The 18,492-nt window shown below is 43.0% G+C and overlaps 1 protein-coding gene across 1 annotated transcript in view; it reads right to left on the reverse strand.

Moving 5' to 3' along the window:
• Positions 1-694: 694 nt before the first annotated feature.
• LOC115121880 (metal transporter CNNM4-like) overlaps positions 695-18,492 on the reverse strand; it is a 59,029-nt gene continuing 41,231 nt past the window's right edge. Inside the window, exon 11 of the mRNA XM_065002611.1 lies at positions 695-890. Coding sequence (XP_064858683.1) covers positions 870-890 — 21 coding nt within the window. The 3' untranslated portion in view covers positions 695-869. The remainder of the gene's footprint in view (positions 891-18,492) is intronic.

The following is an 18,492-nucleotide window of genomic DNA, read 5'->3' on the forward strand; positions in this document are numbered from 1 at the left end:
ATACAGGGTCTGGGAGGTGGACAGAGGTTATCCAGGGTCTACAGGGGGGAGTGGACAGAGGTTATCCAGGGTCTGGGGGTTGGGTCTGAGGAGTGGACAGAGGTTATACAGGGTCTGGGGAGTGGACAGAGGTTATACAGGGTCTGGGGAGTGGACAGGGGTTATCCAGGGTCTGGGGGTTGGGTCTGAGGAGTGGACAGAGGTTATACAGGGTCTGGGGAGTGGACAGAGGTTATCCAGGGTCTGGGGAGTGGACAGAGGTTATACAGGGTCTGGGGAGTGGACTGGGGAGTGGACAGGGTTATCCAGGGTCTGGGGTTGTTATCCAGGGTCTGGGGAGTGGACAGAGGTTATCCAGGGTGGACAGAGGTTATACAGGGTCTGGGGAGTGGACAGAGGTTATCCAGGGTCTGGGGAGTGGACAGAGGTTATACAGGGTCTGGGGAGTGGACAGAGGTTATACAGGGTATGGGGAGTGGACAGAGGTTATACAGGGTCTGGGGAGTGGACAGAGGTTATGCAGGGATAGGGGGTTGGGTCTGGGGAGTGGACAGTTCAGCGAGTGGACAGGGTCTGGGGATTGGGGGTTATATAGGGTCTGGGGAGTGGACAGGGTTATCCAGGTGGACAGGGGTTATACTTGAGGGAGTGGCTTCTGGATGTCTAAGTAGGTTACAGGGTGTAGGGGTCCCAACTAGACGTCTACCCCAGTACCCAGTGGGTAGAAGACTGGGAGGAAGGGAAAAGAGAGAGAGAGAGCAAGACAGTTTATTATCTGTGCTAGATCTTCCCTGTTGTCTCTTCTCTCTGGCTTTGTGCTGGGTGGTCGACGATGACTGCTCCATGCCTTCCTCCACCTTCTTCCCCCATCAAAGAACTCCTCTTGTTACCTTAAGGGTAGGACACAGTGTCAATCTCTGCACATGACACATAATATTTTGATATTCTTTTATTAAAAACAAATTTGTCATTCAGAGACCCATGAGCTCTTTCGTCTTTAAACAATATATGCCAGGCCTCCCGGATGGTGCTGTGGTCTAAGGTACTGCGTGCCACCAGAGAGTCTGGGTTCGCGCCCAGGCTCTGTCGTAACAGGCCGCGACCGGGAGGTCCGTGGGGCAACGCACAATTGGCCTAGCGTCGTCCGGGTTGGGGAGGGTTTGGCCGGTAGGGATATCCTTGTCTCATCGCACACTAGTGACTCCTGTGGCGGGCCGGGCGCAGTGCACGCTGACCAGGTCGCCAGGTGAACTGTGTTTCCTCCGACACATTGGTGTGGCTGGCGTCCGGGTTGGATGCGCGCTGTGTTAAGAAGCAGTGCACTATAGTCTGGCACCTAAAACCCTCAAACTTATACAGATGCACAATTGAGAGCATCTTGCCGGGCTGTATCACATCGCCTGGTATGGCAACCCCCGCAACCGCAAGGCTCTCCAGAGGGTGGTGCTGTCTGCCCAACGCATCACCAGTGGCAAACTACCTGCCCTCCAGGACACCTACAGCACTCAATGTCACAGGAAGACCAAAAAGATCATCAAGGATAACAACCACCCGAGCCACTGCCTGTTCACCCCGCTATCATCCAGATGTCGAAGTAAGTACAGGTGCATCAAAGCTGGGACCAAGAGACTGAAAAACAACTTCTATCTCAAGGCCATCAGACTGTTAAATAACCATCACTATGCAGCTTCCACCTGGTTACATAACCCTGCACCTTAGAGGCTGCTGCCCCATATAAATAGATTTTAAATCACTGGCAACTTAATAATGGAACATTAGTCACTTTAATAATGTTTTCATGTTTTCAGAGTAGAGGAGAGGGAGAGGTGTAGAGTAGAGTAGAGAGAGAGGTGTAGAGTAGAGTAGAGAGAGAGAGGTGTAGAGTAGAGAGAGAGAGAGAGAGAGAGAGAGGTGTAGAGTAGAGTAGAGAGAGAGAGAGGTGTAGAGTAGAGGACAGAGAGAGAGGTGTAGAATAAAGAGAGAGGTTTAGAGTAGAGTAGAGGACAGAGAGAGAGGTGTAGAGTAGAGGACAGAGAGAGAGGTGTAGAGTACAGAGAGAGGTGTAGAGTAGAGGACAGAGAGAGAGGTGTAGAGTAGAGGACAGAGAGAGAGGTGTAGAGTAGAGGACAGAGAGGTGTAGAGTAAAGAGAGAGGTGTAGAGTAGAGGACAGAGAGAGATGTGTAGAGTAGAGGACAGAGAGAGAGGTGTAGAGTAGAGGACAGAGAGAGAGGTGTAGAGTAAAGAGAGAGGTGTAGAGTAGAGGACAGAGAGAGAGGTGTAGAGTAGAGGACAGAGAGAGTGTAGAGTAAAGAGAGAGGTGTAGAGTAAAGAGAGAGGTGTAGAGTAGAGGACAGAGAGAGAGGTGTAGATTAGAGGACAGAGAGAGAGGTGTAGAGTAAAGAGACAGGTGTAGAGTAAAGAGATAGAGGTGTAGAGTAAAGAGAGAGATGTAGAGTAAAGAGAGAGGTGTAGAGTAAAGAGAGAGATGTAGAGTAAAGAGAGAGGTGTAGAGTAAAGAGAGAGGTGTAGAGTAAAGGACAGAGAGAGAGGTGTAGAGTAAAGAGAGAGGTGTAGAGTAAAGAGAGAGGTGTAGAGTAAAGAGAGAGGTGTAAAGAGTAGAGAGTAGAGTAAAGAGAGAGGTGTAGAGTAAAGAGAGAGAGGTGTAGAGTAAAAAGAGAGGTGTAGAGTAAAGAGAGAGGTGTAGAGTAAAGAGAGAGGTGTAGAGTAAAGAGAGAGGTGTAGAGTAAAGAGAGAGGTGTAGAGTAAAGAGAGAGGTGTAGAGTAAAGAGAGAGTGTGTAAAGAGAAGTGTAGAGTAAAGAGAGGTGTAGAGAGAGAGGTGTAGAGTAAAGAGAGAGGTGTAGAGTAAAAGAGAGAGGTGTAGAGAGAGAGGTGTAGAGTAAAGAGAGAGAGGTGTAGAGTAAAAGAGAGAGGTGTAGAGTAAAGAGAGAGGTGTAGAGTAAAGAGAGGTAGAGTGTAGAGTAAAGAGAGAGGTGTAGAGTAAAGAGAGGTGTAAAGTAAAGAGTAGAGTAAAGAGAGAGTGTAGAGTAAAAGAGAGAGGTGTAGAGTAAAGAGAGGTGTAGAGTAAAGAGAGAGGTGTAGAGTAAAGAGAGAGGTGTAGAGTAAAAGAGAGAGTGTAGAGTAAAGAGAGAGTGTAGAGTAAAGAGAGGTGTAGAGTAAAGAGTAAGAGTAAGAGAGGTGTAGAGTAAAGAGAGAGGTGTGTAGAGTAAAGAGAGAGGTGTAGAGTAAAGAGAGGTGTAGAGTAAAGAGAGAGGTGTAGAGTAAAGAGAGAGAGGTGTAGAGTAAAAGAGAGAGGTGTAGAGTAAAGAGAGAGGTGTAGAGTAAAAGAGAGAGGTGTAGAGTAGAGAGTAAAGAGAGAGGTGTAGAGTAAAAGAGAGGTGTAGGTGTAGAGTAAAGAGAGAGGTGTAGAGTAAAGAGAGAGGTGTAGAGTAAAGAGAGAGGTGTAGAGTAAAGAGAGAGGTGTAGAGTAAAGAGAGAGGTGTAGAGTAAAGAGAGAGGTGTAGAGTAAAGAGAGAGAGGTGTAGAGTAAAGAGAGAGGTGTAGAGTAAAGAGAGGTGTAGAGTAAAGAGAGAGGTGTAGAGTAAAGAGAGAGGTGTAGAGTAAAGAGAGAGGTGTAGAGTAGAGAGAGGTGTAGAGTAAAAGAGAGAGGTGTAGAGTAAAGAGAGAGGTGTAGAGTAAAGAGAGAGGGTAGAGTAGAGTAAAAGAGAGAGGTGTAGAGTAAAGAGAGGTGTAGAGTAAAGAGAGAGGTGTAGAGTAAAGAGAGGTGTGTAGAGTAAAGAGAGAGGTGTAGAGTAAAGAGAGAGGTGTAGAGTAAAGAGAGGTGTAGAGTAAAGAGAGAGGTGTAGAGTAAAGAGAGAGGTGTAGAGTAAAGAGAGAGGTGTAGAGTAAAGAGAGAGGTGTAGAGTAAAGAGAGAGGTGTAGAGTAAAGAGAGAGGTGTAGAGTAAAGAGAGAGAGGTGTAGAGTAAAGAGAGAGGTGTAGAGTAAAGAGAGAGGTGTAGAGTAAAGAGAGAGGTGAGTAAAGAGTAAAGGTGTAGAGTAAAGAGAGAAAGGTGTAGAGTAAAGAGAGAAGAGGTGTAGAGTAAGAGAGAGAGGTGTAGAGTAAGAGAGAGGTGTAGAGTAAAGAGAGAGGTGTAGAGTAAAGAGAGAGTGTAGAGTAAAGAGAGAGTGTAGAGTAGAGAGAGAGGTGTAGAGTAAAGAGAGAGAGAGTAAAGAGAGTAAAGAGAGAGGTGTAGAGTAAGAGAGAGGTGTAGAGTAAAGAGAGAGGTGTAGAGTAAAGAGAGAAAGGTGTAGAGTAAAGAGAGAGGTGTAGAGTAAAGAGAGAGGTGAGGTGTAGAGTAAAGAGAGAGGTGTAGAGTAAGAGAGAGGTGTAGAGAGTAGAGAGAGGTGTAGAGTAGAGAGAGAGGTGTAGAGTGTAGAGTAAAAAGAGAGAGGTGTAGAGTAAAAGAGAGAGGAGTAGAGTAAAGAGAGAGAGGTGTAGAGTAAAGAGAGAGGTGTAGAGTAAAGAGAGAGAGTGTGAGTAGAGAGAGAGTAAAGAGAGAGGTGTAGAGTAAAGAGATGAGAGGTGTAGAGTAAAGAGAGAGAGTAGAGTAAAGAGAGAGGTGTAGAGTAAAGAGAGAGAAGAGTAAAGAGAGAGGTGTAGAGTAAAGAGAGAGGTGTAGAGTAAAGAGAGAGGTGTAGAGTAAAGAGAGAGAGGTGTAGAGTAAAGAGAGAGGTGTAGTAAAGAGAGAGTAGAGGAAAGAGAGAGGTGTAGAGTAAAGAGAGAGGTGTAGAGTAAAGAGAGAGGTGTAGAGTAAAGAGAGAGGTGTGTAGAGTAAAGAGTAAAGAGAGGTGTAGAGTAAAAGAGAGAGGTGTAGAGAAAAGAGAGAGGTGTAGAGTAAAGAGAGAGGTGTAGAGTAAAAGAGAGAATGTGGAGTAAAGAGAAAGAGAGAAGAGGTGTAGAGTAAAGAGAGAGAGGTGTAGAGTAAAGAGAGAGGTGTAGAGTAAAGAGAGAGGTGTAGAGTAAAGTAGAGGTGTAGAGTAAAGTGAGAGTAAAGAGAGAGGTGTAGAGTAGAGAGAGAGGTGTAGAGTAGAGAGTAAAGAGAGGTGTAGAGAGTAAAGAGAGAGGTGTAGAGTAAAGAGAGAGGTGTAGAGTAGAGAGAAGAGGTGTAGAGTAAAGAGAGAAAGGTGTAGAGTAAAGAGAGAGGTGTAGAGTAAAGAGAGAGTGTAGTAAAGAGAGAGGAGTAAAGAGAGAGGTGTAGAGGTGTAGAGTAGAGTAAGAGAGAGAGTGTAGAGTAGAGGAAGAGAGAGGTGTAGAGTAAAGAGAGAGGTGTAGAGTAAAGAGAGAGAGGTGTAGAGTAAAAGAGAGAGGTGTAGAGTAAAGAGAGAGGTGTAGAGTAAAGAGAGATAGAGTAAAGAGAGGGTGTAGAGTAAAGAGAGAGTAAAAAGAGAGAGAGGTGTAGAGTAAAGAGAGAGGTGTAGAGTAAAGAGAGAGGTGTAGAGTAAAGAGAGAGGTGTAGAGTAAGGAGAGAGGTGTAGAGTAGAGAGAGAGAGAGAGAGGTAGAGTAAAGAGAGAGAGGTGTAGAGTAGAAGAGAAGAGAGTAAAGAGAGTGTAGAGTAGAAAGAGAGAGAGGTAGAGTAGAGTAGAGGAGAGAGAGGTGTAGAGTAAAGAGAGAGGTGTAGAGTAAAGAGAGAGGTGTAGAGTAAAGAGAGAGGTGTAGAGTAAAGAGAGAGGTGTAGAGTAAAGAGAGAGGTGTAGAGTAAAGAGAGAGGTGTAGAGTAAAGAGAGAGGTGTAGAGTAAAGAGAGAGGTGTAGAGTAAAGAGAGAGGTGTAGAGTAAAGAGAGAGGTGTAGAGTAAAGAGAGAGGTGTAGAGTAAAGAGAGAGGTGTAGAGTAAAGAGAGAGAGGTGTAGAGTAGAGGACAGAGAGAGAGGTGTAGAGTAAAGAGAGAGGTGTAGAGTAAAGAGAGAGGTGTAGAGTAAAGAGAGAGGTGTAGAGTAAAGAGAGAGAGGTGTAGAGTAGTGGAGAGGTGTAGAGTAAAGAGAGAGGTGTAGAGTAAAAGAGAGAGGTGTAGAGTAGAAGAAGAGAGTAGAGTAGAGTAGAGAAAGAGAGAGTGTAGAGTAAAAGAGAGGTGTAGAGTAGAGAGGTGTAGAGTAAAGAGAGAGGTGTAGAGTAAAGAGAGAAAGGTGTAGAGTAAAGAGAGAGAGGTGTAGAGTAAAGAGAGAGGTGTAGAGTAAAGAGAGAGGTGTAGAGTAAAGAGAGAGGTGTAGAGTAAAGAGAGAGAGAGGTGTAGAGTAAAGAGAGAGGTGTAGAGTAAGAGAGAGAGTGTAGAGTAAGAGAGAGTAGAGAGAGAGAGGTGTAGAGTAAAGAGAGAGGTGTAGAGTAAGAGAGAGGTGTAGAGTAAAAGAGAGAGGTGTAGAGTAAAGAGAGAGGTGTAGAGTAAAGAGAGAGAGGTGTAGAGTAAAGAGAGAGAGAGTGTAGAGTAAAAGAGAGAGGTGTAGAGTAAAGAGAGAGGTGTAGAGTAGAAAGAGAAGAGGTGTAGAGTAAAAGAGAGAGGTGTAGAGTAAAGAGAGAGGTGTAGAGTAAAGAGAGAGGTGTAGAGTAAAGAGAGAGGTGTAGAGTAAAGAGAGAGGTGTAGAGTAAAGAGAGAGGTGTAAAGAGTAAAGAGAGAGGTGTAGAGTAAAGAGAGAAGGTGTAGAGTAAAAGAGAGAGGTGTAGAGTAAAGAGAGAGGTGTAGAGTAAAGAGAGAGGTGTAGAGTAAAGAGAGAGGTAGAGTAAAGAGAGGTGTAGAGTAAAGAGAGAGGTGTAGAGTAAAAGAGAGAGAGGTGTAGAGTAAAAGAGAGAGTGTAGAGTAAAGAGAGAGGTGAGTAAAGAGAGAGGTGTAGAGAGTAGAGTAAAGAGAGAGGTGTAGAGTAGAGAGAGGTGTAGAGTAAAGAGAGAGGTGTAGAGTAAGAGAGAGAGGTGTAGAGTAAAGAGAGAGGTGTAGAGTAAAGAGAGAGGTGTAGAGTAAAGAGAGAGGTGTAGAGTAAAGAGAGAGAGAGTAAAGAGAGTGTAGAGTAAAGAGAGAGGTGTAGAGTAAAGAGAGAGGTGTAGAGTAAAGAGAAGAGTAAAGAGGTGTAGAGTAAAGAGAGAGGTGTAGAGTAGTAGAGAGAGTGTAGAGTAAAGAGTAGGAGAGAGTAAAGAGGTGTAGAGTAAAGAGAGAGAGAGGTGTAGAGTAAAGAGAGAGGTGTAGAGTAAAGAGAGAGGTGTAGAGTAAAGAGAGAGTGTAGAGTAAAGAGAGAGGTGTAGAGTAAAGAGAGAGAGGTGTAGAGTAAAGAGAGAGGTGTAGAGTAAAGAGAGAGGTAGAGTAAAGAGAGAGAGTAAAGAGAGAGAGGTGTAGAGTAAAGAGAGAGGTGTAGAGTAAAGAGAGAGGTGTAGAGTAAAGAGAGAGGTGTAGAGTAAAGAGAGAGGTGTAGAGTAAAGAGAGAGGTGTAGAGTAAAGAGAGAGGTGTAGAGTAGAAAGAGAGAGTGTAGAGTAAAGAGAGAGAGTGTAGAGTAAAGAGAGAGGTGTAGAGTAAAGAGAGAGAGGTGTAGAGTAAAGAGAGAGGTGTAAGTAGAGAGAGAGTGTAGAGTAGAGTAAAGAGAGAGGTGTAGAGTAAAGAGAGAGGTGTAGAGTAAAGAGAGAGTGTAGAGTAAAGAGAGAGGTGTAGAGTAAAGTAAAGAGAGAGGTGTAGAGTAAAGAGAGAGAGTGTAGAGTAAAGAGAGAGAGGTGTAGAAAGAAAGAGAGAGAGGTGTAGAGTAAAGAGAGAGGGTGTAGAGTAAAGAGAGAGGTGTAGAGTAAAGAGAGAGAGGTGTAGAGTAAAGAGAGAGGTGTAGAGTAAAGAGAGAGGTGTAGAGTAAGAGAGAGAGAGGTGTAGAGTAAAGAGAGAGGTGTAGAGTAAAGAGAGAGGTGTAAAGAGAGAGTAAAGAGAGAGGTGTAGAGTAAAGAGAGAGAGGTGTAGAGTAAAGAGAGAGGTGTAGAGTAAAGAGAGAAGGTAGAGTAAAGAGAGAGTGTAGAGTAAAGAGAGAGGTGTAGAGTAAAGAGAGAGGTGTAGAGTAAAGAGAGAGGTGTAGAGTAAAAGAGAGAGGTGTAGAGTAAAGGTGTAGAGTAAAGAGAGAGGTGTAGAGTAAAGAGAGAGGTGTAGAGTAAAGGTGTAGAGTAAAGAGAGAGTGTAGAGTAAAGAGAGAAAGGTGTAGAGTAAAGAGAGGGGTGTAGAGTAGAGAGAGAGGTGTAGAGTAAAGAGAGAGGTGTAGAGTAAAGAGAGAGGTGTAGAGTAAAGAGAGAGGTGTAGAGTAAAGAGAGAGGTGTAGTAGAGTGTAAAGAGAGAGGTGTAGAGTAGAAGAGAGAGGTGTAGAGTAAAGAGAGAGGTGTAGAGTAAAGAGAGAGGTGTAGAGTAAAGAGAGAGGTGTAGAGTAAAAGAGAGAGGTGTAGAGTAAAGAGAGAGTAAAGAGAGAGGTGTAGAGTAAAGAGAGAGGTGTAGAGTAGAAGAGAGTGTAGAGAAAGAGAGAGGTGTAGAGTAAAGAGAGAGAGGTGTAGAGTAAAGAGAGAGAGGTGTAGAGTAAAGAGAGAGGTGTAGAGTAAAGAGAGAGGTGTAGAGTAAAGAGAGAGGTGTAGAGTAAAGAGAGAGGTGTAGAGTAAAGAGAGAGGTGTAGAGTAAAGAGAGAGTGTAGAGTAAAAGAGAGAGGTGTAGAGTAAAGAGAGAGGTGTAGAGTAAAAGAGAGAGAGGTGTAGAGTAAAGAGAGAGGTAGAGTAGAGTAGAGTAAAGAGAGAGGTGTAGAGTAAGAGAGAGGTGTAGAGAGAAAGTAAAGAGAGAGGTGTAGAGTAAAGAGAGAGAGAGGTGTAGAGTAAAGAGAGAGGTGTAGAGTAAAGAGAGAGGTGTAGAGTAAAAGAGAGAGGTGTAGAGTAAAGAGAGAGGTGTAGAGTAAAGAGAGAGGTGTAGAGTAAAGAGAGAGAGGTGTAGAGTAAAGAGAGAGGTGTAGAGTAAAGAGAGAGAGGTGTAGAGTAAAGAGAGAGGTGTAGAGTAAAGAGAGAGGTGTAGAGTAAAGAGAGAGGTGAGTAAAGAGAGAGTAGAGTAAAGAGAGGTGTAGAGTAAAGAGAGAGAGGTGTAGAGTAAAGAGAGAGGTGTAGAGTAAAGAGAGAGGTGTAGAGTAAAGAGAGAGGTGTAGAGTAAAGAGAGAGGTGTAGAGTAAAGAGAGTAAAGAGTAAAGAGAGAGGTGTAGAGTAAAGAGAGAGGTGTAGAGTAAAGAGAGAGAGTGTAGAGTAAGTAGAGAGAGGTGTAGAGTAAAAGAGAGGTGTAGAGTAAAGAGAGGTGTAGAGTAAAGAGAGAGGTGTAAAGAGAGAGAGGAGAGTAAAGAGAGAGGTGTAGAGTAAAGAGAGAGAGGTGTAGAGTAAAGAGAGAAAGGTAAAGAGAGAGAGTAGAGAGAGAGAGAGGTGTAGAGTAAAGAGAGAGGTGTAGAGTAAAAAGAGAGAGGTGTAGAGTAGAAAGAGAGAGAGTGTGTAGAGTAAAGAGAGAGGTGTAGAGTAAAGAGAGAGTGTGTAAAGAGAGAGTAAAGAGAGGTGTAGAGTAAAGAGAGAGGTGTAGAGTAAAGAGAGAGGTGTAGAGTAAAGAGAGAGGTGTAGAGTAAAGAGAGAAGGTGTAGAGTAAAGAGAGAGGTGTAGAGTAAAAGAGAGGTGTAGAGTGTAAAGAGAGAGGTGTAGAGTAAAGAGAGAGGTGTAGAGTAAAGAGAGAGGTGTAGAGAGAAGAGAGAGGTGTAGAGTAAAAGAGAGAGGTGTAGAGTAAAGAGAGAGGTGTAAAGAGAAAGAGTAAAGAGAGTGTAGAGTAAAGAGAGAGAGTGTAGAGTAAAGAGAGAGAGTGTAGAGTAAAAGAGAGAGGTGTAGAGTAAAGAGAGAGAGGTGTAGAGTAAAGAGAGAGAGGAGTAGAGTAGAGAGAGAGAGGTGAGAGTAAAGAGAGAGGTGTAGAGTAAAGAGAGAGTGAGTAAAGAGAGAGGTGTAGAGTAAAGAGAGAGGTGTAGAGTAAAGAGAGAGGTGTAGAGTAAAGAGAGAGGTGTAGAGTAAAGAGAGAGGTGTAGAGTAAAGAGAGAGGTGTAGAGTAAAGAGAGAGGTGTAGAGTAAAGAGAGAGGTGTAGAGTAAAGAGAGAGGTGTAGAGTAAAGAGAGAGAGGTGTAGAGTAAAGAGAGAGGTGTAGAGTAAAGAGAGAGGTGTAGAGTAAAGAGAGAGATGTAGAGGAGAGTAAAGAGAGAAAGGTGTAGAGTAAAGAGAGAAAGGTGTAGAGTAAAGAGAGAGAGGTGTAGAGTAAAGAGAGAGGTGTAGAGTAAAGAGAGAGGTGTAGAGTAAAGAGAGAGGTGTAGAGTAAAGAGAGAGGTGTAGAGTAAAGAAGAGAGTGTAGAGTAAAGAGAGTGTAGAGTAAAGAGAGAGGTGTAGAGTAAAGAGAGAGGTGTAGAGTAAAGAGAGAGGTGTAGAGTAGAGAGAGAGGTGTAGAGTAAAGAGAGAGAGGTGTAGAGTAAAAAGAGGTGTAGAGTAAAGAGAGAGAGGTGTAGAGTAAAGAGAGAGAGGTGTAGAGTAAAGAGAGAGGTGTAGAGTAGAAGAGAGAGGTGAGAGTAAAGAGAGAGTAGAGTAGAGAGAGAGGTGTAGAGTAAAGAGAGAGGTGTAGAGTAAAGAGAGAGGTGTAGAGTAAAGAGAGAGGTGTAGAGTAAAAAGAGAGAGTGTAGAGTAAAGAGAGAGGTGTAGAGTAAAGAGAGAGGTGTAGAGTAAAGAGAGAGGTGTAGAGTAGAGGAAAGAGAGAGAGGTGTAGAGTAAAGAGAGAGGTGTAGAGTAAAGAGAGAGAGGTGTAGAGTAAAGAGAGAGGTGTAGAGTAAAGAGAGAGGTGTAGAGTAAAGAGAGAGGTGTAGAGTAAAGAGAGAGAGGTGTAGAGTAAAGAGAGAGAGGTGTAGAGTAAAGAGAGAGAGAGGTGTAGAGTAAAGAGAGAGGTGTAGAGTAAAGAGAGAGGTGTAGAGTAAAGAGAGAGGTGTAGAGTAAAGAGAGGTGTAGAGTAAAGAGAGAGGTGTAGAGTAAAGAGAGAGGTGTAGAGTAAAGAGAGAGGTGTAGAGTAAAGAGAGAGGTGTAGAGTAAAGAGAGAGTAAAAAGAGAGAGAGATGTAGAGTAAAGAGAGAGGTGTAGAGTAAAGAGAGAGGTGTAGAGTAAAGAGAGAGGTGTAGAGTAAAGAGAGAAAGGTGTAGAGTAAAGAGAGAAAGGTGTAGAGTAAAGAGAGTGGTGTAGAGTAAAGAGAGAGGTGTAGAGTAAAGATAGAGGTGTGTAGAGTAAAGAGAGAGGTGTAGAGTAAAGAGAGAGGTGTTGAGTAGAGAGAGGTGTAGAGTAGAGAGAGAGAGGTGTAGAGTAAAGAGAGAGGTGTAGAGTAGAGGAGAGAGGTGTAGAGTAAAGAGAGAAAGGTGTAGAGGAGAGTAAAGAGAGAAAGGTGTAGAGTAAAGAGAGAAAGGTGTAGAGTAAAGAGAGAGATGTAGAGGAGAGTAAAGAGAGAAAGGTGTAGAGTAAAGAGAGAGATGTAGAGGAGAGTAAAGAGAGAAAGGTGTAGAGTAAAGAGAGAAAGGTGTAGAGTAAAGAGAGAGAGGTGTAGAGTAAAGAGAGAGGTGTAGAGTAAAGAGAGAGGTGTAGAGTAAAGAGAGAGGTGTAGAGTAAAGAGAGAGGTGTAGAGTAAAGAGAGAGAGGTGTAGAGTAAAGAGAGAGGTGTAGAGTAAAGAGAGAGGTGTAGAGTAAAGAGAGAGGTGTAGAGTAGAGAGAGAGGTGTAGAGTAAAGAGAGAGAGGTGTAGAGTAAAGAGAGAGAGGTGTAGAGTAAAGAGAGAGAGAGTGTAGAGTAAAGAGAGAGAGGTGTAGAGTAAAGAGAGGTGTAGAGTAAGAGAGAGGTGTAGAGTAAAGAGAGGTGAGAGTAAAGAGTAGAGTAAAGAGAGAGGTGTAGAGTAAAGAGAGAGGTGTAGAGTAAAGAGAGAGAGGTGTAGAGTAAAGAGAGAGTAAAGAGTGTAGAGTAGAGTAAAGAGAGGTGTAGAGTAAAGAGAGAGTGTAGAGTAAAGAGAGAGAGGTGTAGAGTAAAAGAGAGAGGTGTAGAGTAAAGAGAGAGAGGCGTAGAGTAAAGAGAGAGGTGTAGAGTAAAGAGAGAGGTGTAGAGTAAAAAGAGAGAGGTGTAGAGTAAAGAGAGAGGTGTAGAGTAAAAGAGAGAGTGTAGAGTAAAGAGAGAGGTGTAGAGAGTAAAGAGAGAAAGGAAAGAGAGAGTGTAGAGTAAAGAGAGAGGTGTAGTAAAGAGAGAGTAGAGAGAGAGGTGTAGAGTAAAGAGAGAGAGGTGTAGAGTAAAGAGAGAGGTGTAGAGTAGAGGAGAGAGAGATGTAGAGTAAAGGAGAGAGAGGTGTAGAGTAAAGAGAGATGTGTAGAGTAAAGAGAGAGGTGTAGAGTAAAGAGAGAGGTGTAGAGTAAAGAGAGAGAGGTGTAGAGTAAAGAGAGAAAGGTGTAGAGTGAGAGAGTAGAGTAAAGAGAGAGAGAGAGAGGTGTAGAGTAGAGAGAGAGGTGCAAAGAGAGAGGTGTAAAGAGAGAGAGAGGTGTAGAGTAAAGAGAGAGAGGTGTAGAGTAAAAGAGAGAGGTGTAGAGTAAAGAGAGAGGTGTAGAGTAAAGAGAGGTGTAGAGTAAAAGAGAGAGGTGTAGAGTAAGAGAGAGAGGTGTAGAGTAAAGAGAGGTGTAGAGTAAAGAGAGAGTAAAGGTGTAGAGTAAAGAGAGAGGTGTAGAGTAAAGAGAGAGTGTAGAGTAAAGAGAGAGGTGTAGAGTAAAGAGAGAGGTGTAGAGTAGAGGTAGAGAGAGGTGTAGAGTAAAGAGAGAGTGTAGAGTAAAGTAGAAGAGAGAGAGGTGTAGAGTAAAGAGAGAGGTGTAGAGTAAAGAGAGAGGTGTAGAGTAAAGAGAGAGAGGTGTAGAGTAAAGAGAGAGAGGTGTAGAGTAAAGAGAGAGGTGTAGAGTAAAGAGAGAGAGGTGTAGAGTAAAGAGAGAGGTGTAGAGTAAAGAGAGAAAGGTGTAGAGTAAAGAGAGAAAGGTCTAGAGTAGAGAGAGGTGTAGAGTAAAGAGAGAGGTGTAGAGTAAAGAGAGAGGTGTGTAGAGTAAAGAGAGAGGTGTAGAGTAAAGAGAGAGTGTAGAGTAGAGGAGAGAGGTGTAGAGTAAAGAGAGAGAGGTGTAGAGTAAAGAGAGAGGTGTAGAGTAAGAGAGAGAGGTGTAGAGTAAAGAGAGAGAGTAAAGAGAGAGAAGTGTGTAGAGTAGAGTAAAGAGAGAAAGGTGTAGAGTAAAGAGAGAAAGGTGTAGAGTAAAAGAGAGAGATGTAAAGAGAGAGAGTAAAGAGAGAGAGGTGTAGAGTAAAGAGAGAGGTGTAGAGTAAAGAGAGAAAGGTGTAGAGTAAGAGAAGAGGTGTAGAGTAAAGAGAGAGGTGTAGAGTAAAGAGAGGTGTAGAGTAAAGAGAGAGGTGTAGAGTAAAGAGAGAGTGTAGAGTAAAGAGAGAGGTGTAGAGTAAAGAGAGAGGTGTAGAGTAAAGAGAGAGTGTAGAGTAGGTGTAGAGAGAGGTGTAGAGTAAAGAGAGAGAGAGTAAAGAGAGAGGTGTAGAGTAGAGTAAAGAGAGAGGTGTAGAGTAAAAAGAGAGAGGTGTAGAGTAAAGAGAGAGGTGTAGAGTAAAGAGAGAGAGGTGTAGAGTAAAGAGAGAGGTGTAGAGTAAAGAGAGAGGTGTAGAGTAAAGAGAGAGAGGTGTAGAGTAAAGAGAGAGGTGTAGAGTAAAGAGAGAGGTGTAGAGTAAAGAGAGAGGTGTAGAGTAAAGAGAGAGAGGTGTAGAGTAAAGAGAGAGGTGTAGAGTAAAGAGAGAGGTGTAGAGTAAAGAGAGGTGTAGAGTAGAGAGAGAGGTGTGTAGAGTAAAGAGAGAGGTGTAGAGTAAAGAGAGAGGTGTAGAGTAAGAGAGGTGAGTAAAGAGAGGTGTAGAGTAAAGAGAGAGGTGTAGAGTAAAGAGAGAGGTGTAGAGTAAAGAGAGAGGTGTAGAGTAAAGAGAGAGGTGTAGAGTAAAGTAAGAGAGAGGTGTAGAGTAAAGAGAGAAGAGGTGTAGAGTAAAGAGAGAGGTGTAAAGAGAGAGTAGAGAGAGAGTGTAGAGTAAAGAGAGAGGTGTAGAGTAAAGAGAGAGAGGTGTAGAGTAGAAGAGAGAGAGAGGTGTAGAGTAAAGAGAGAGAGGTGTAGAGTAAGTAAAGAGAGAGGTGTAGAGTAAAGAGAGAGGTGTAGAGTAAAGAGAGAGAGAGTAAAGAGTAGAGTAAGTAGAGAGAGAGAGGTGTAGAGTAAAGAGAGAGGTGTAGAGTAAAGAGAGAGAGAGGTGTAGAGTAAAGAGAGAGGTGTAGAGTAAAGAGAGAGGTGTAGAGTAAAGAGAGAGGTGTAGAGTAAAGAGAGAGGTGTAGAGTAGAGGTGTAGAGAGAGAGGTGTAGTAAAGAGTGGAGTAAAGAGAGAGAGGTGTAGAGTAAAGAGAGAGTGTAGAGTAAAGAGAGAGGTGTAGAGTAAAGAGAGAGAGGTGTAGAGAAAGAGAGAGGTGTAGAGTAAAGAGAGAGGTGTAGAGTAAAGAGAGAGGTGTAGAGTAAAGAGAGAGGTGTAAAGAGAGAAGAGAGAAAGGTGTAGAGTAAAGAGAGAGGTGTAGAGTAAAGAGAGAGAGTGTAGAGTAAAGAGAGAGGTGTAGAGTAAAGAGAGAGGTGTAGAGTAAAGAGAGAGGTGTAGAGTAAAGAGAGAGGTGTAGAGTGTAAGTAAAGAGAGAGAGAGGTGTAGAGTGTAGAAAGAGAGAGGTGTAGAGTAAAGAGAGAGGTGTAGAGTAGAGAGAGAGGTGTAGAGTAAAGAGAGAGAGGTGTAGAGTAAGAGAGGTAAAGAGAGAGGTGTAGAGTAAAGAGAGAGGTGTAGAGTAAAGAGAGAGGTGAGAGAGTAAAGAGAGAGGTGTAGAGTAAAGAGAGAGAGTGTGTAGAGTAAAGAGAGAGGTGTAGAGTAAAGAGAGAGGTGTAGAGTAGAAGAGAGAGGTGTAGAGTAAAGAGAGAGGTGTAGAGTAAAGAGAGAGGTGTAGAGTAAAGAGAGAGGTGTAGAGTAAAAGAGAGAGGTGTAGAGTAAAGAGAGAGGTGTAGAGTAAAGAGAGAGGTGTAGAGTAAAGAGAGAGAGTGTAGAGTAAAGAGAGAGGTGTAGAGTAAAGAGAGAGGTGTAGAGTAGAAGAGAGAGGTGTAGAGTAAAGAGAGAGGTGTAGAGTAAAGAGAGTGTAGAGTAAAGAGTAGAAGAGAGAGAGAGTGTAGAGTAAAGAGAGAGAGGTGTAGAGTAAAGAGAGAGAGGTGTAGAGTAAAGAGAGAGGTGTAGAAGAGAGAAAGAGAGAGGTGTAGAGTAAAGAGAGAGAGGTGTAGAGTAAAGAGAGAGGTGTAGAGTAAAGAGAGAGGTGTAGAGTAAAGAGAGGTGTAGAGTAAAGAGAGAGGTGTAGAGTAAAGAGAGAGGTGTAGAGTAAAGAGAGAGAGGTGTAGAGTAAAGAGAGAGAGGTGTAGAGTAAAGAGAGAGGTGTAGAGTAAAGAGAGAGGTGTAGAGTAAAGAGAGAGGTGTAGAGTAAAGAGAGAGGTGTAGAGTAAAGAGAGAGGTGTAGAGTAAAGAGAGAGGTGTAGAGTAAAGAGAGTGAGGTAAAGTAGAGTAAAGAGAGAGAGGTAGAGTAAAAGAGGAGGTGTAGAGTAAAGAGAGAGTGTAGAGTAAAGAGAGAAAGGTGTAGAGTAAAAGAGAGAGGTGTAGAGTAAAGAGAGAGGTGTAGAGTAAAGAGAGAGGTAGAGTAAGAGAGAGTAGAAGAAAGAGAGAGTAAAGAGAGAGTAAAGAGAGAGGTGTAGAGTAAAGAGAGAGAGGTGTAGAGTAAAAAGAGAGAGGTGTAGAGTAAAAGAGAGAGGTGTAGAGTAAAGAGAGAGGTGTAGAGTAAAGAGAGAGAGGTGTAGAGTAAAGAGAGAGGTAGAGTAAAGAGAGAGAGGTGTAGAGTAAAGAGAGAGAGGTGTAGAGTAAGTAAAGAGAGAGGTGTAGAGTAAAAGAGAAAGGTGTAGAGAGAGAGTAAAGTAAAGAGAGAGGTGTAGAGTAAAGAGTAAAGAGAGAGGTGTAGAGTAAAGAGAGAGAGAGTAAAGAGAGAGTAAAGAGAGAGGTGTAGAGTAAAGAGAGAGAGTGTAGAGTAAAGAGAAAGGTGTAGAGTAAAGAGAGAGGTGTAGAGTAAAGAGGTGTAGAGTAAAGAGAGAGAGGTGTAGAGTAAAGAGAGAGGTGTAGAGTAAAGAGAGAGGTGTAGAGTAAAGAGAGAAGAGTAAAGAGAGTGTAGAGTAAAGAGAGAGGTGTAGAGTAAAGAGAGAGGTGTAGAGTAAAGAGAGAGGTGTAGAGTAAAGAGAGGTGTAGAGTAAAGAGAGGTGTAGAGTAAAGAGAGAGAGGTGTAGAGTAAAGAGAGAGGTGTAGAGTAAAGAGAGAAGAGTAAGAGAGAGGTGTAGAGTAAAGAGAGAGGTGTAGAGTAAAGAGAGAGGTGTAGAGTAAAGAGAGAGAGGTGTAGAGTAAAGAGAGAGGTGTAGAGTAAAGAGAGAGGTGTAGAGTAAAGAGAGAGTGTAGAGTAAAGAGAGAGGTGTAAGTAGAGAGAGAGGTGTAGAGTAAAGAGAGAGGTGTAGAGTAAGGAGAGGTGTAGAGTAAAGAGAGAGGTGTAGAGTAAAGAGAGAGGTGTAGAGTAAAGAGAGAGAGGTGTAGAGTAGAGAGAGGTGTAGAGTAAAGAGAGGAGAGGTAAAGAGAGAGGTGTAGAGTAAAGAGAGGTGAGAGTAAAGAGAGAGGTGTAGAGTAAAGAGAGAGAGGTGTAGAGTAAAGAGAGAGGTGTAGAGTAAAGAGAGAGGTGTAGAGTAAAGAGAGAGGTGTAGAGTAAAGAGAGAGGTGTAGAGTAAAGAGAGAGAGGTGTAGAGTAAAGAGAGAGAGGTGTAGAGTAAAGAGAGAGGTGTAGAGTAAAGAGAGAGGTAGAGTAAGAGTAGAAGAGAGAGAGAGTAAAGGTGTAGAGTAAAGAGAGAAAGGTGTAGAGTAAAGAGAGAGGTGTAGAGTAAGAGAGAGGTGTAGAGTAAAGAGAGAGAGGTGTAGAGTAAAGAGAGAGGTGTAGAGTAAAAGAGAGAGGTGTAGAGTAAAGAGAGAGAGGTGTAGAGTAAAGAGAGTGTAGAGTAAAGAGAGAGGTGTAGAGTAAAGAGAGAGGTGTAGAGTAAAGAGAGAGGTGTAGAGTAAAGAGAGAGGTGTAGAGTAAAAGAGAGGAGTAGAGAGAGAGGTGTAGAGTAAAAGAGAGAGGTGTAGAGTAAAGAGAGAGGTGTAGAGTAGAAAGAGAGAGGTGTAGAGTAAAGAGAGGTGTAGAGTAAAGAGAGAGGTGTAGAGTAAGAGAGAGGTGTAGAGTAAAGAGAGAGTGTAGAGTAAAGAGAGTGTAGAGTAAAGAGAAGGTGTAGAGTAAGAGAGAGGTGTAGAGTAAAGAGAGAGGTGTAGAGTAAAGAGAGAGAGGTGTAGAGTAAAGAGAGAGAGGTGTAGAGTAAAGAGAGTGTAGAGTAAAGAGAGAGTGTAGAGTAAAGAGAGAGGTGTAGAGTAAAGAGAGAGGTGTAGAGTAAAGAGAGAGGTGTAGAGTAAAGAGAGAGGTGTAGAGTAGAGAGAGGTGTAGAGTAAAGAGAGAGGTGTAGAGTAAAGAGAGAGGTGTAGAGTAAAAGAGAGAGGTGTAGAGTAAAGAGAGAAAGGTGTAGAGTAAAGAGAGGTGTAGAGTAAAGAGAGAGGTGTAGAGTAAAGAGAGAGGTGTGTAGAGTAAAGAGAGAGGTGTAGAGTAAAGAGAGAGGTGTAGAGTAGAAGAGAGAGGTGTAGAGTAAAGAGAGAGGTGTAGAGTAAAGAGAGAGGTGTAGAGTAAAGAGTAGAGTAAAGAGAGTGTAGAGTAAAGAGAGAGGTGTAGAGTAAAGAGAGAGGTGTAGAGTAAAGAGAAGAGGTGTAGAGTAAAGAGAGAGGTGTAGAGTAAGAGAGAGGAGAGTAGAGTAAAGAAGAGGTGTAGAGTAAAGAGAGAGGTGTAGAGTAAAGAGAGAGAGGTGTAGAGTAAAGAGAGAGGTGTAGAGTAAAGGTGTAGAGAGAGAGGTGTAGAGTAAAGAGAGAGGTGTAGAGTAAGAGAGAGGTGTAGAGTAAAGAGAGAGGTGTAGAGTAAAGAGAGAGGTGTAGAGTAAAGAGAAAGTAAAAGAGAGAGGTGTAGAGTAAAGAGAGAGGTGTAGAGTAAAAGAGAGAGGTGTAGAGTAAAGAGAGAGGTGTAGAGTAGAGAGAGAGGTGTAGAAAAGAGAGAGTAGAGTAAAGAGAGAGGTGTAGAGTAAAGAGAGAGGTGTAGAGTAAAGAGAGGTGTAGAGTAAAGAGAGAGGTGTAGAGTAAAGAGAGAGGTGTAGAGTAAAAGAGAGAGGTGTAGAGTAAAAGAGAGAGGTGTAGA

This window comes from Oncorhynchus nerka, linkage group LG16, assembly GCF_034236695.1.
Source record: "Oncorhynchus nerka isolate Pitt River linkage group LG16, Oner_Uvic_2.0, whole genome shotgun sequence".
Taxonomy (NCBI): domain Eukaryota; kingdom Metazoa; phylum Chordata; class Actinopteri; order Salmoniformes; family Salmonidae; genus Oncorhynchus; species Oncorhynchus nerka.